The following is a 15,511-nucleotide window of genomic DNA, read 5'->3' on the forward strand; positions in this document are numbered from 1 at the left end:
GGCAGAAGTTCCAGCTTCTGGGACAGAGCCAGCCCAGTTGCTCCCCATTCTGCACTGTGCTCCCATACAGAATCTCAGGATGAACAAAAATCCAAGGAATGCAACTTGTTGAAGATCAGAGTAGCCCAATCAGAGAGTCCAATCGGCTTTCTTAGATTCATCAGTTCTTCTGAAATTAGAGGAAACCATGGCACACCACCAACAGAGCCTGACTTCTGAGTTACCATTTCTTTCTTTACTATGACTAACGTTCTTTTCTGTTAAGGCAAAAATTAAAAAACTGGGAAATAAGTCAGTATTAGCTTAAGCCTTTCCTTTTGCAATCTTATTTATCCTTTTAAAAGGGTCTATCAAAAAGGACAAGTTATTGCTGTGAGACACTGGCAAGCCAGAGGACAGCAAGCACTGTCCTCCAGTCTGCTAAGCCTTTCGGCTATCCTTTATCCTCTTCACATACGTAGACGTTCAAACAAATTCTTACTCATAGGATGTGAAAGCATCTAAGCTTACTGTTAACTGAAATTGCTCATTTACATCAAATTTCCTGCAAAGCTACAGACATTCTATTATATTCTGAAGCTACAGACACTCTTACTGTTATATGCTGATAGCTGTATTTACCATTGTCGCATATCTTCATATTGTCACACTTGCCAAAACAGTTACATCCAATTGCCAGACCTGTTGTCAAAAAAAGTCTTTTATTCTTTTTCTTTCCTAACAAAGAAATTAACTAGAAACTTCCTAACTATCAAGCTTTTTTATTTATTTATTTATTTATTTTTTCCTGGTAAGGTTAGAAACCCCCAAAGGATATCAAAACAATTCAAACAAAAGGATACATGAAGGGTGACTGGAAACATGCCTTGGATTTGCCAGCAGTAGGCTTGGGCTCCCCCTTTGAACCCTGCTCTATGTTGTGCTGTATGTGGGACAATTCCCCGGACACTTCTGGTTCCTTTGGAGCTGGGTTTTGGAGCTCCAGACAGCATCAGCAATGCCACCCCCCTGCATGCAAAACTCCTGAGTGAGCCCCATTCCCACACCTTTGTGGGGCACCTTGAGTCAGGTCAAGGCTGACACAGCCTCTACGCAAGGATTTCAGCACCCTTTGATATTTTGTCTATCAGTGTAAATGGCCACCGTGTGCCTTGTCTCGTGGAGAGGGCCGAGCCTGCTCAACACCTGGCTCAATGCCTGGACACCTCTTTTCTTATGGGGTGAGATCAAGTTCACAGGAGGATCTGCCTATAGAAATGAAAATCACTGACCACAGTGGACAAGAACATGGCATATGTGAATTAAGACTAATTATAACAGCATAAAATTCAGCTGACCTGAACCTGTCGTGGCTGTGTGAACATAAATATTGCATTACAACTTATTGTACAACATGCATCCAGCTGGCCAAATAGTGTTGGTTCACTTTCTGATAGACACAGATGTCTTGCTAGGGAGAGGAGCAGGTTCACTGCACTGGCAACAATGCCTGGGATGCTCAGAAAAATACTTTAAAATGGTTTGGGTGCACAAGGGAGGCAGTGAGAAGCCACTACAGAGTTCTATGGCTGATTAGGACCATCAAAGAGACTGCTACTGAGATTTAAGTCCCTTTAGCATATTTCTTCCTTTCCCTCTTCACACCGAGACACTCAGCATTGAGTGAGGTCCCATGAACATGCTTGAAAAATAGAAAACCTCAGACACTTCTTTTTTCCTAAAGGTTGTTTTATTGTAAAACCATAAATACAACACTGACATGAAAATCCTCAAGCAACGGATGCTTTCTTACAGTTACAGTTTGTCTTCTGCCTTGGCATCAACTCTGAAAAGAATGTTGCAGAAACATGTCTCTAAGTATCTCCAAATAACTGAGCTCTGGCCTGGAGTGCTCAGCTCGTTTGGAAGCTAAGTGGAACTATTCCTCTCTCTTGTGGAATATTTCCATTCAGACAGCAACAGACTTGTAAAAACAGCAACATTTAAACACCTTGATTTTTTTTTTTTCTTTAATAATCCTTTTCATTTGACGTCAGTCTAAGTTTCAAACAGCACTGAATTTATTTAGCTGTAAAAACAAAACAAAACAAAACAAAACAAAACAAAATTCTAAAAAGAAAAAAATCAGAAGAACTTGAGTTGGCCTCAAGCGTTCATATATCACAACAAAAATCAGCAACTCAACCCCGTGCAATATTGCTCTCTATTGAGTCATTCGATCCACACCAACAATACATGAGACTTCAAACAGGTTTTGTTTTGTTTATTAACACAGCAAGTGTGACATTAGATAACCTTTTAAATACAGTACATGGTACAGTGCAGGGCCAGCTGCCCGCACATTTCCCCATTATGAAGACAAAGCCAGCGGTGGCGGTTTATAAAAATATTGTGTTGCTACAAAAGTATAAATTAATGCTACCGGTATTAAGAAATATTAAACACATAAAACTTATAAGGATTAAGAAAAATATTCATTAATACCTGTAGAAAACTCTGGCCTAAAAAAGATATTTTTTGTATATTTTTTGTATATTTTTTTGTATTTTTTAAGATGACATGAGATTCTTGCACTCGCAGGTAGAGACACACGCAGGTGCATCTGTGGTATTGCCTAGAACATCTGCATCTACAGAAAAGAAGGAAATGCACACAAGTTACTGAGGGGAGGGGGGGTGAGGAGGGAAAGGAGAACATTAATTGTTTTCTTGATGAAACAACAAGAATTCAGCTCCCAGCAGGAGGTTTCCAAAAACGAACACACGAACGAGGAACAGCTTCTCTTTTCAGACTGGCTGCAAACAAGGATTTCCTGACGGTTTGGTTTGTCGGCATGACACTTTCTAGCTACGGCGGACCAGAATCCTCAGGTCTGGATGATGTGTGATCCTCCTGGACTTACAGCCTTGGCTACCTGTCACAAATATTTCAGCTCATCCGTTATTGGTTTTCCTTTTAAATAATTAAAAAAAATATATATTAAAAAATTAGTCCCAGTAAGTTTTAAGGGACCATGGAAAACAGCTCCTTAGACTGCTTCTCCTTCCAGAATACACACCTCCTTCCTTGAGTGGAAAGTTCTTTCTCCATGGATAGCAAGAAAAAAATAAATGCCTCTTCCCACCCCCCGCAGCCCAGCGGAAAGAAAACAATCCTATCCACACATGTTGCAGAGACCGCCACAAGAACCCCTAAAAGACTGGAAATAAGCATTCAAGGCTGATGAGGCTGGAAGTGTCTTTTTAAGGAACTTTGGTTGTAAAAAGCAAGGGTTTGACATGCCTGTACTCATCAACTCCACTGCAAAATATTCCTGTCATTAACGCTGCTCTGCTCACCTGGGTACCAAGACACGCTGACCACTGCCAATGATGCTAAAACGATCGCAAAAAAGAAAATCCTTTCAGTCAGTGGTTGATGTTGTCCATGAATGAGCCCTTTATGTGACTCATTTCAGAAGCTATTCTAGAAAAATCAAACTCAGCTGCCTACATTAAACTTTAAAGGGGCTACTGGATACACCGTTGTCTAACGTGAGCAAAACTTTTCTGTCAAGTTAAAAAGAAAGGACTCTATCAGGAGTAGTAGAAAACCCAACTAACCAGCCAAACAAAAACAAATAATTAAACAGACATTCCCCAAACATTCAATACATAAATTAAATTTCAGGGCAATACACTCTCATTGGTTTACCATTTCTGGCCTAGCATAAGCAAACTATCCCACAGTACTAATGAGGCATTCAACTTGGAGCTGTGCTTGGCTTTACCACTCTGTGTGTTATTGTTTGGTTGGTTTGGTGACATTTCCTGGAGCCCAGGACGATGACAACCTGTGGCATGGGGACAGGTCCCATGCGCTGGGAAAAGCGAGCTCTTATTGCTACAGGGTGACATCCTCAGAAGTATCTGACAAAGCACCTCGAGTCTCAGTTGATGTTTCTGGGCATTCCCAACAGATCCCATGAACTCAAGATCGTGGTGTAGCACAGAAAATGCGCAGCAGAAAACATTTTATACTCTCCCCTGCCCCTGATTCTTTCACCTTGGCATTACAAGGGGTGATGAGACATTTGCCCCCCATACTGGTGTCACCTCCTCTGCCCTGCCAGCCAGCTCCCTCCCTCCTGCAGGGACTGGTGGATGGCATGGTGTCGGAGGTGAGTGGGAGGACGTGGGAGAAGATGCTCTCCGAGCCCTTCTGGACCTATCGGCTGTTGGGCAGGATGGGCCTCAAGTCCCAGCACCTCTGATCTCTGCACCCAGGCTCTTTCCTCCCGGCCAGGTCCTAAGCAGCCCCACAGAGCACACAGCCATGCAGTCTCCTTTTCATGACAGGGCTCAGGACACGTTCCCGTAACAGACTCCTCCCAGATCACAGATTTCTCCTCAATAAAAACGTTTCCCAGAATCTGCCTTTAGTGTCCTTTTTTTTTTTTTGTTGTTCGCTTTCATCCCAGTACTCCCAATTATTCCATAGGGAATAATCTGTTCCCTGTGAGAGCTCACAGGAGCTTCTCTCCCCTCCCTTAGGTAGAGATGCAATTAGAGATCTGAGTCTTACCTCAGCACAAGCAGCACTCCCAGCCTCTCATCAACTTTTGGCTGCTCTTTTACTGCCTTTTGATTAAGCACTAACTTGGTGCTGCCTAGAAGGCATGCAGTGCTCTCTGAGCAGCACAATGTCTCATCACCCCGCTTCCATGCAACACAGCATCTTGGCTCGCCTGCTGCAGGACCCGTGAGGTGGAAATGATCCCTTTCCCTGGGTAAGGCTGAGCAGAGCTACCCACCAACATAAACGCACGTAGGAATTTCTTTTCACACTAAACCTTCTGTGTTATTGCAAGCAGCTGGAGAAAAGCAAACCACCCAACCTGAGATATCTCACTGAATCCTGTAATAATCCAGATATCTCAATTCAGGGCTCAACAGCTTTCCGAAGTGTCTCCCCTCTGTTTTCAGTGATTCCCGAGCTTTGAACGTGTCTGCCACACCTTCACGGGCAGAATTCACATAAGGGTCATGACTCCCTGAGATGCTTCTGGATGTATTCTCTAATCAGCAGGGGAGAACACCCAGAAAGCACAGTTAAACCAGTGCAGGCAGTTCTTAGGGATGCTTAAACCAATTTATCTTGAAGTTAGACTGTTTTACCCAGCAACAACAGAAGTCTAAATTAAGCAAAACCTGAGCCAACTGTTGGCTTTCACAACATGTTTTCCAGATTGCACTAATTCAAAACCAACCAAATCAGGTTTCCTAGAACAGACAAAACTTTGACAAAAAGAAAAGTTTACTTCCATCTGCAGTGGACCCAGGCACAAGACACTGAGCCATCTTGCAAGCCAGAACACAACTACCATCTACTGCTAGAGACAGGGAAAGAGACAGAGACAGATCTGGGCTCCACAATCTCCACTGACCTTGTGTGTTGGGTCTGTCTGGGCTGGAGTCACCTTTCTCTGCAGCAGCCCACACAGTGCTGTGCTCTGCACTCGTAGCTGAGACAGCACTGGTATCACTCCAGAGGTGTGTCTCGCTGCATGGGGCTGGCACAGCATCAGGACTTCTTCCAAGCCCCCAAGAGCCAGCAGGCTGGGGGTGGGCAAGTGATGGGGAGGGGACATCGCCAGGGCAGCTGACCTAACCCAACCAAAGGGATATCCCATAACACCTGATGTCACACTCAGCAATAAAAAGGGGGGCTCTTGTGGGGGAGGCGGCTGTTCCTCCTGAACAACCACTACGCGTTTTGAGGCCCTGCTTCCCAGGACGTGGCTGAACATCACTCGTTGATGGGAAGTAAAGAACAATTTTTTTTTCCTTCTCTCTGTGCTTCCGCACAGACTTATTGTTTCTTTTGTTTCTTTTTCTCCCCATTCTCTTTCCCTTTAATTAAACCTTTCTCATCTCAAACCTTGAGCTCTCTGTGTTGTATTTTCTCCCCCTTCCTCTTTGAGGAGAGGGGGAGTGAGAGAGCGGTTGTGGTGGAGCTCGGCTGCCCACCGGAGTAAAACCACCACACCCTGACTCTGTACTCACAAAGACGCAACCTTCTGCTGTGAAGAGCTCTGCCTCTGTACGCTCCTTCCTCAGTTTTGTTTTAATATGGATCTTCGGACAGGACTGGAATGCCCTTCATTTTTTACAGTTCACCTTCTGTTGGTGCCTGCTCCCCACCTGCAGACACAACCCCTCCCAGACCAAAGTGTAAATCCGAGAGAGCAGCCTGCAAGGTCAGGCTCAGAACAAGCAGCAGAAACAAATGAATGTCCAGAGGACACATACAGCCTTTTTTTTTTTTTTCTTTTTTTTTCTCCAAGCATCTTTCTCAAGTGCAAGTATAGGAAACGGAAGAAGCAGAAGACAATTCCCAGCATGACCTACCACAGGATGATCCCAACTGTGAGGACTTTTCCCAGCCCATGGGAAGCAGAACCTCATGACAGCTCTGGCCAAACCCAAGAGGGCCTCTCTCCTCCTGCCTCCCAGCACAGGATGGGCAGGACTCCTCACAGCACAACTGCTGCTCTGTACAGAGAGCTACCACTGAGCTGATACCAATAACCTGGCAAATAAGTTTCCAAAATTCAGACTGTGGTAATGTATCTACACCCCCTAGAATGCAGTCCTGAGTCTGAGTCCTAAGGAGGGAAGGAGAAATAGGAGCAAAACCTTGGCATTTAGAGCAAATCCACATGCTCCAGATGTGCTTCTCACCTTTCAAAGAGGCAAAGGAACATCAGACACAAGTCAGCCCATGGGCAAGCACAGCACGAAGAGCTCCTCTGAGCAGAACACCCTGTGACCTTCTGAAGCCTCATGAAACACTGTGGCCTCTTCCACTGATCTGATGAAGAAGGGCTGGCCAACCAGCTTCTCTTCTCACCTAGACTTTCCAGATTGCTCCATTAGATTTTGTTTTGCTTTTTTTTTCAGCTACTAGTTAAGTTTTTAAGTCTTTGGGAGAATCTCATCTGCCAGACATTGCTGTATGTTTGCTTAGATCCATCTTGGCATTAGTGCAATGATAACTGTGGATTTGGCAGCTACTAACTGGGGAGAGGGCCCATCAGTCCCTCTTTGGACACAGCAGAAAAGCTCCAGATCTGATGCCACATCCAGACTGTGAAAAGGAGAAGAGGAGCTATGGGTGGTGGTGGCCTTTCCACCCACACGCCCTGGTTGTGCAGCCCTGGTCCAGCTTACTGCTGGACAGCCTGGCATTAAATGTTTGCACAAATAACTGTATTTTTACCTCAGTTCTGGGGCTTTAAACCTGTGGTAAGTTCTTGGTGGTCCACTTCCCTATCTTAATGCCTGGCAGACAGACACAACAAGCCTGAGTTGCCAGATCCCATAGCAGTTACCAGCCTGTCCCACAGCAAAGAAGTGCTGGGTGTGGAACTCTCTGAAAGGAACAAGAAGCTGTCACACCTTTGCCTGAGTGCTGAAGAGCCTGTGAGCAGCTCTTAGAGTCTCAGGCAAACCAGGCAAAAAGATGTAACACACCATTTGGAAAAAGCAGTACACATCCTGCCCCACTTCTGCCTGTCAGCTGAGCTCTGCAGCATCAAAAGCTAATCTTGCTTTGGACTTGTCCCTTCAGCCCAGTTTTCTTGCTGCAGGATCCCTTGTGTTTTTCAGTGGAACCTGCAGCATGGCACAAATGCTTCATAATCAACACACTTTGCACCTGCTGAATTATTTATTTTTGTTTGGTTTTAGTCTAAGACTTAGTTTTTGTTTGTTACAGGCTCCTCCTGCACTGCAAGCACAAATAGATATGCTACTGTGGGCCCAGAGAGTGGCTGGGTGGGCAGGATTTGTCTGGGGGGAAATAAAACCAGAAAGAACAAACGTTGACCCTGCGACCTGCACCTGTTTGAAAAGCCATTGCCAGAGAAATCAGATCTCCAAGTGCCTCTGCCTTGGCTGCTCATCTTTACTTGCTGCTACCTCTGCAGTTGCCGGTGGGGTTGTGGACTACATCTTTTAAGTTATCCATACGCAAAACTCAGATTTAAGAGGGAACTAGTTTTGCCCTGAGGCCACTAACAGTGCCGAGTGGTGCTGTCAACCTAAGCTCTCTACTCAGGCTATAGTAAGTCCTGTTTCCAGGCTGAGAAGGGCAAGAGTCATCCTGGGGCAAGACACTTGGGTATAAAGAGCCATCGTCGGTGACCTTGATCTAGGAAAGGTCTCTAGCATGCAAACTGTTCCCTGTCTGAGCCCCATGGCAGTGAAGCTGTCCATTAGTGCCTGGCTTCCATGCCTGAACACGAAACCTGAGGCTGGGTAGGCTGAGCTGTGAGCTAGCTGACTGGCCCTGCCATTTCTCTTGTCCTGTGACATGCGACTTCTAATTCAACCAGAGATGGGAGGTGGGATCTTGGTTGAATGTCTGTTCAACAGCAGCATTCCAAAAAGGGCCCCCGATCTTACCAACTGTATCACCAGCAACCAGAAACACCACTGTGGGTTTGAGGGCTCCAGCCTCCAGCCTGTCCTTGGACCCTGCCCCACCCGTCCTCCCACACCACCACTGCTGCTCCGCTGCCACTGCGGCTGCAGCTCCTGAGGACACTACTGGAAGCAGAAGAGAATGCTTCAAAAACAAGAATTTGTTTCAGTTTGCCTCTGGGATACAAGTCCCAGTGATGAAAAATTAACAGTTTGGCACCAGAAGTCAGGAATTGTCCAAGAGGCACCAACTCTGACAGCTTGCAGAGATCCTGTCTAGCAGCCCAGGAGCTGTGCCTATGGGAACCAGACACAGCAGAGCACTGGCCTTGGTGGACAGCAGAGTGACTGAGATGTTTCTGTGTTACGATGATCTCTAATTGCATTCGGGGTGAGCCAGTAAGTGTGAACGTTTAAGGGCCGATGGCCTTCCTAGCCAGAATGATTCAACAACATAACAAGTAGTGTAATGCACTGTAGGTATTAAAAAGACATTCGTGCTACTAGAGGAAACCATTCCAAATAAAACAGGAAGATACTCGTCGCACTCAATCAGAAGCACTTACATTCAGAAGGATCTTTGAGCCCATGCGCTTCTCTAAGCTTCCTTCAAACCCTAGTTTGACAGAACTGATGATCTTTGTTCCCCTGAAAAATCATACACCTTGGTTTGTCCTTGACCTTGTGAAGGCTATTTTGAGTGTGTGTTCTGGGAAGGTTTAAAAAAAGTTTAGGTACAAGGGTTCTCAATGGCAGCTGGCAGATGCTGGCAAGCTAGCTGATGGCCAAAGACATCTGCGTTGTAACCACCTGCTTGCTTGTCCTGGTTTCTAGCTTTTCCATATAAGCAACAGCTGTGGCTTCCATAAGGATATTATTTAATCATAAATGGGCTACTCTGTGAACAAATTTGAGAACCCCTGATGTACAGAATTCACAGAGAAGCTAATTTACACTGGGAATTCAGAAAAGAAGGTATGCTGTAAAAAAAAATATCCAAGAAACATAACAATTACAGACGTTTTCTGCCATGAATCATTTCTCTTAATTTTAAATCAAACTTACAATCACAGAATCACAGAATCACAGAATTGAAGGGGTTGGAAGGGACCTCAAAAGATCATTGGGTCCAACCCCCCTGCCAAAGCAGGTTCCTTAGAGCAGGCTCACTAGCTAAGAAGTTAAACTCAAAACTTGGAGTGGAGACAGAAGAGTGACTTTTGTTTTTTGTGTTTTTTTTTTTTTTTGGAAAAACCCTATATGAAAAAGTTAGAATAAAAATAATAATAAAAACAATCTTAGAGTCTCCCTTCCTGATTTCTGAAGATACTGGTATTCGTAAAACACAGCTGCCCTGATAACATGCACCGTATGTCAAGAAGGCTGCAGACAAATGCCCTCAAGGTGTACAGTTATTCAAAGGAGCAAAGTCCAGTGAAGAACTGGTCTGTTCAATGTAGTCTGATTATCCATGGCAAGATGGCCCAGGGGACAAGAGGAAAGGTGGGGTGGAGGAGAAACAAAAGAAACTTCAAGTCACTTTAGATCTCAGCTGCCTGAAGACTTTAGAACATCAGCCTCCCATTGGTCTGCCCACTTGAAAACATTAGAAAGTCTGTCAAGTCCACACACTATCTATGGAAAGGAGCACGTTCCTGGCAGAGGGCTGTCTCTCTCACGTGCTCAGCTTTCCTCTCAAACTTAATTTTATATATATTTATATTTTTATATATATATAAAAAAGCACTTGGTTTCCAGGGGCATTCATAATGAGGTCCACAGTGTTTAGAACTTAAAATTCTTTTTCTTTGTTTGGAACAGTGTTTTAAAGTTTTGTTTTAATTAAAAGACAGTCTTAAAGCATGTTGGACTTCAAAAACATGAGTTTGTTCATGTCTTCTGGACTGAGTAGCCGTCTCCTTTTGATTAAGAGAGCCTGCTCACACATATTTACACATTCGCTTCTGGCACCAACAGCAGGCACTGCTAAGAGCCAAAAGGCTAGCTTGGCTAGTTTTGTATGCTTTTGGGTAACACACGACCAGTACTGAAACAGGTCAGGGGTGGCCTGGAAGAGAGGTTCTTGCAAATAATCATAGACTTCATTTTTCCCGAACCAATCTTCTTCCTGAGCTGCTGTGGCTTCCCCTGCTGCCCGGGGCTTCTTGGTTGAAGGTTCAAATTCTGTTTCTTCTGCCCAGGACTCTTTCACCTCATTAATCAACTCACAGACCTTGCCAATGATCTCTTCGTGCTGGTATGGTGGGACGGGCCGCAGCTTCTGCTGAGGGTCTAAGATCATGGCTACCTTGTGTGCTGAATGAACTTTGAAGTTCTCCTTCAGCGCCTCCAAGAAGAGGTGGCAGAGTTTGCTGACTACGCCAGCATCATTAGCTTTGGAAGTGAATAGTTTCTCCAGTTTGACGTAGGTGGGCAGTACCAGCTGCAAGGTGGGCCGGCTCTCATTGCTCAACTCAATTACCGCCTGCTTCACTGGTGCCAAAATGGCCGCCAGGTTGCTGAGCAAGTGTTTGTTCAGGTTTTGGATGAGGTTCATCTTCTTGGCCCTACTGTAGAACTCACAGATCTGCTCGTAGCGCTCGTGGACAAGCAGGAGGGAGTCAGTGACTGAGTTCCAGCAGGGTGGGGGAGAGGTCTCCTCCAGGGAGCCAAAGGTCTCCTTTGAGAGGCCCGTGGATCCTGCCAAATCTTCACAGACATTCAGGAGCTCGATCACTTCGTGCATATTGCGAGCCTGTAGTGTTCGCTTATTCAGCACACTCTGCACTACTGAGTTCAAGGCACAGGCCGAACAACGCAAGCACATGCCTGCCTTGGAGAACGCAGAGGAATTGACTTTGCAGTCTGTGACGTACACCGTCCTGATCTCTGACATCACAAACTCTGAGAGCACGTTCTGTACCCAGTGGTGGATAAAATCACCATTATCTCGAATATCTACACCCTTAATTCCCAGGACATAACTCTTGATGTGGTTGCCTTCCACCTGATAAGCTGTCAGGATGTAGCAAGAATCAGGGCCAATGCTCTGTGAGTGGCAGGTGACACCGATGCCCAGGCAGGCATTGCTGCCCAGGGCGCAGGTTACTTTCACCTTCACTTGGTTGTACATCCGAGGCAAATGCTTCAGAGCCAGTGTGTTGAAATTGCCAAGAATTTCGGTGACTGAGAAGGCACCATAGCGAGCTCCACTGTCCACCAGGGTCTGTGCTAACTTGATGAACTCCTTCCCACTCACCACGCTCAGAGCCCCAAGGTCAGTGCACATCACCCTCAGGAGCCTCTCGGCAATGTTCTGCCGCTCCTTCTCCGGAATCGCGCTGTTCCCTACTGAACCACTCGCAGATGCTGCAGTCAAATACAAAGAGGGAGAGAAAGCAACAGATGAGAATTGTTCGTCTGCAACAGCAGGGGGGAAGTCAAAAAACATTGCTGAGATTGACCCGAGCAGTTGGAACATGCCAGATGATGGCAGAGACATTCCAACCCTGCATTTCTTCCCCAGAGGACTTCTGGACAGATGAACTGCCAGGGTACATGGAACAACTTGTTAAGAGCAGCTAAGACCTTATCTGCTTGCATTTCCTGGCATGGGGACTGAGACGGAGTACACACTGGCTATTCACAACACAGTGCCTTACTGATGGCATCTCTGTGGCATTCATTTAAGAACTGCCTAGGTAAGTTATAATCACATGTGCCATTTGCTATCCATTTCTACAGGCTGGTGGTCACAACTCTGCTCATGTGGCTTAGCCCAGCTGGAAAGCTGGAATTCTTGCTATTTTTGTGATTTAAGCCTCTTCTTTGAGCCAGCTGTTTTAGAAAGGAAGCATGCAACTTCTTCCACCATCTCAAGCAGTGTTGAAGCCCAAATTTTATTTTTTCCTCTGATCTCCAGCAACCCTACTTTTAGTGGATGATTTTTGGCAACATGAATGTCAGTTTTGGCACACCAGAACACATAGGCACCATGGTTTTGTATCACCCATCCACCGGGATGCTCAGCTCAAGTGGTTTGGAAATGCTTTCCCAAAGGGCTGTATTCTACCATGTCCCATGAAGCACAAGGTCCCAGGACGAGCTGGGGACAAAGCCTGATACTGGCTGCCAGCCAGCTCAGGAAGCCTACACAACACTAAACGAAGCAATTTCTTAACCCCAGACTGGACGTCTGACCTTGTTGAAGTTAACTTTTTCCAGGCATTCTCAAGTGTGCCCTTACAAATGTCCTCCCCAGTTTCCCCTGTACTTTTTGCATACGAGTACTCCTCTAATGGGATGGTTGCTCTCCTCTGAAGGGCTGTACATGAATAATAGATGAAATCAAGTACAGACAGGGTAGGACAAGAGCTTTGTGTGATGCCTACATTACTGCTGCGTGTACACCCTGACAGTCACTCCTTCAAACCCAACAGGTAAGCCCGGGACGAAGACCAAACACTGCTACATACTATTGTTGGCGTTATTTCTTTGGAGCTGTGGTTTCCACTTTTCTTCAACAACAGCTAGAGGTGATCTGGGCTGGCTAGAGGCAATATTGTTCTCGTTGTCAGCTGTGGGGCAAGAGACAGGGAGGTGTTAGAAGCACAAGATACTAATTCTTAAAGCACAAAGAAGGTGAAACAATAGCCATCTGTTTAGCATCTATTTACGGTTCCCTAACTAAGGTGACCCCAATCTACTACATTCTCTGTAGTAATTCAGAAGTTTTCAGAGATGGCAGAATACTGTCAGAAACCTTGAAAACTGTCTTGCATTCCGTCACCTTCCCAAAACGTGGCTGAAATGACATTAACTTTTTATGTGCATCGGTGACATTGATGTCATCAGCACAGCTTGAGAAATGTCTCAACATTTTGGGAGGAACAGATGCTCCTTCTGCAGCCTGGCCTGTGCAATTTGCTTGCTTTCAAAATGAAAGCAAGGTTAACAAATATTTATCCTTCATTTGCCTTATTGGTTTTCTTTCCACATTGCAAGTTGCTCCCCTTTCCTCTACTGGAACTACTTCATGTTTTCTTCCCAATATCCCTCAGGCTACTCACTGCTGCCTCAGCCTGGAAATAAAAAGAAATAAAAAATGTTTCCGGAGTATGACCAAAGATTGTTCCTCCCTATAGCTGCAAAGAAGACCCCTGTGGGTCGACTAGAGGTATTAATGCTCCATTTTCTTATATGTGACTGGGCTAAACACTTTGGCTGCCAAACTGCTGGGATTTTCCAAGGAAATGCAGACAAGATCAGTAAATTCTGTATCATGTCCATGTCCTTCCTTTCCTGTGTCCAAAGAACCTTTTCCCCACTCCAGAATTTTTCTAGTTGTTAGTATGCTTCACTATGAAATCGTGCTCTGAAATAGTCTCTGAAGCTATATTAAAGCGTATGATGAAGAGAGGTGGAAAAGGAAAGAGGAAGATGGACTGATGATCAAGCTGAACATTAGAATGGAATTAAAAACAAAGAAGACAAAAACAGGTCCTTTACTTATCACAACTGGACTCATCTCACCTAATTTTGGACATCTCTATCAGACATGTCTCTCTTCAAGACGGCTCCTCTATGGCTTCTTTTACCCTCAGTGGTGCGAAACAGGCTTAGGGTGTGATTCATTCACCCAGCTAGAACAAGATGCCTCTTGCAGTATGAGATCCGACATGCTCAGAACTCACCTGGAGTCAATGACTTCTCCACTGATTAGAAAGGGAGTCCAAAAAGACAAGCTCAGAGGACAACATCTGTAGCCTAGATACATCATCATGCAGTGAAATTAATCCTGCCCCAGCACTCCAGACAGCAGCACATGAAAGAAAGGATGCTTTATGAAATCACACACAGGTCTGAGGGCTTTGCTCTGCAGCCCATGTTCATCTGGTGCTAGGCAGAGCTGTGGGCTGCCCATTGGAATGAATGGGAGAGCACAAAGGTGCTCTCCTTCACGTGTGGCAATGACCTGGGAGAAAAGGGAGTCCAGCAAGGATCTAGAGACAAGCAATGATATGATGAAACTTCTCACAAACAAATCCTGTTAAATTTGAGCAGCTCTGCATCTTAACTGCTGGGGCATTCATAAACCTTGAAGATGAACAGTTCTTGTTAGGTTTGGACATAGACTAGATCAACACCTCGGAGAAATCCAGGGTATGGCAGAACCAGAGCCCAGCCAGGGCTCTGAGGGACTGCTTTGAGTAGTCGTCCATGTAGGCGCCCATGGAAACCAGGGTGCACCGTAGTGGTTGGTGGTTGGGGAGTACCGCCACGCTCAGGACTGCAGCCAGAGGTTGGTCTTTCCATGTGTGGAAGAGACACAATGAGCAGGAGGTGCTTCAGTGAATGCCAGGAATCATATATAACAGCACCCTTCCCCCGGCATTTGCATAGACTAATTGCTCCTGACCTAATGCCACAAGTGGCCTCAACTTAAAATGTCTGTGGGTAGGCAAAGGAAAATGCTGAATGCTGGCTACCAACTTGTTCATGGTTTGGGTGTATGAACATACAGGCTTCCTCATACTGGTGAGGTGGGTGGGTGGAGAAAACCTCTGAATTTACTTTCCCCAACTCTTTTATCTATTTTACAGTAATAGGGAATTTATTCTCTGCAAATATCCATCAGCATTCAATGTGGCATAAATGAGGTTTGTACATTTTGGCCACATCTTCCTTATCAGGCAGTCTGTGAACTACACTGATCATAGTTCTTTAATTTGTCTTCATGCCTCCAATCCTTTAATCCAGATTCAGACTAGTTGTCCCTTTATTTTTTAGCTCCAGACTGTTGGAAGGGCATTATATGGTGGCACTCGACCTGAACAAAGTACCCCAGAGGGAATCAAAGCTGTATATTGTGCAGAGTAATTACAGAACAAATTCTTTCGCCTGATGTTCTGCTGTTCTACTTCTGCCTTTCAGCCTCCAATTTGCATTCTAATTGCTTCTTCTCATTGTGTAGCTGTTTTATGGAGCTATAATCTCTCCTTATTACCTTCTAGGCTCCAGGCTCAGCCCTCTGAATGACTCAAGAG

At 45.3% G+C, this 15,511-nt stretch overlaps 1 protein-coding gene across 7 annotated transcripts in view; it reads right to left on the minus strand.

Moving 5' to 3' along the window:
• Window positions 1-2,248: 2,248 nt before the first annotated feature.
• ZNF618 (zinc finger protein 618) overlaps window positions 2,249-15,511 on the minus strand; it is a 178,819-nt gene continuing 165,556 nt past the window's right edge. For all 7 annotated transcript variants that reach the window (XM_084299151.1, XM_084299154.1, XM_084299150.1 and 4 more), the window contains 2 exons: window positions 12,941-13,042; window positions 2,249-11,834 (listed from right to left, as the gene is read on the minus strand). In XM_084299151.1, coding sequence (XP_084155277.1) covers window positions 10,321-11,834; window positions 12,941-13,042 — 1,616 coding nt within the window. In that variant the 3' untranslated portion in view covers window positions 2,249-10,320. The remainder of the gene's footprint in view (window positions 11,835-12,940; window positions 13,043-15,511) is intronic.

This window comes from Netta rufina, assembly GCF_964035555.1.
Source record: "Netta rufina genome assembly, chromosome: 20".
NCBI lineage: Eukaryota > Metazoa > Chordata > Aves > Anseriformes > Anatidae > Netta > Netta rufina.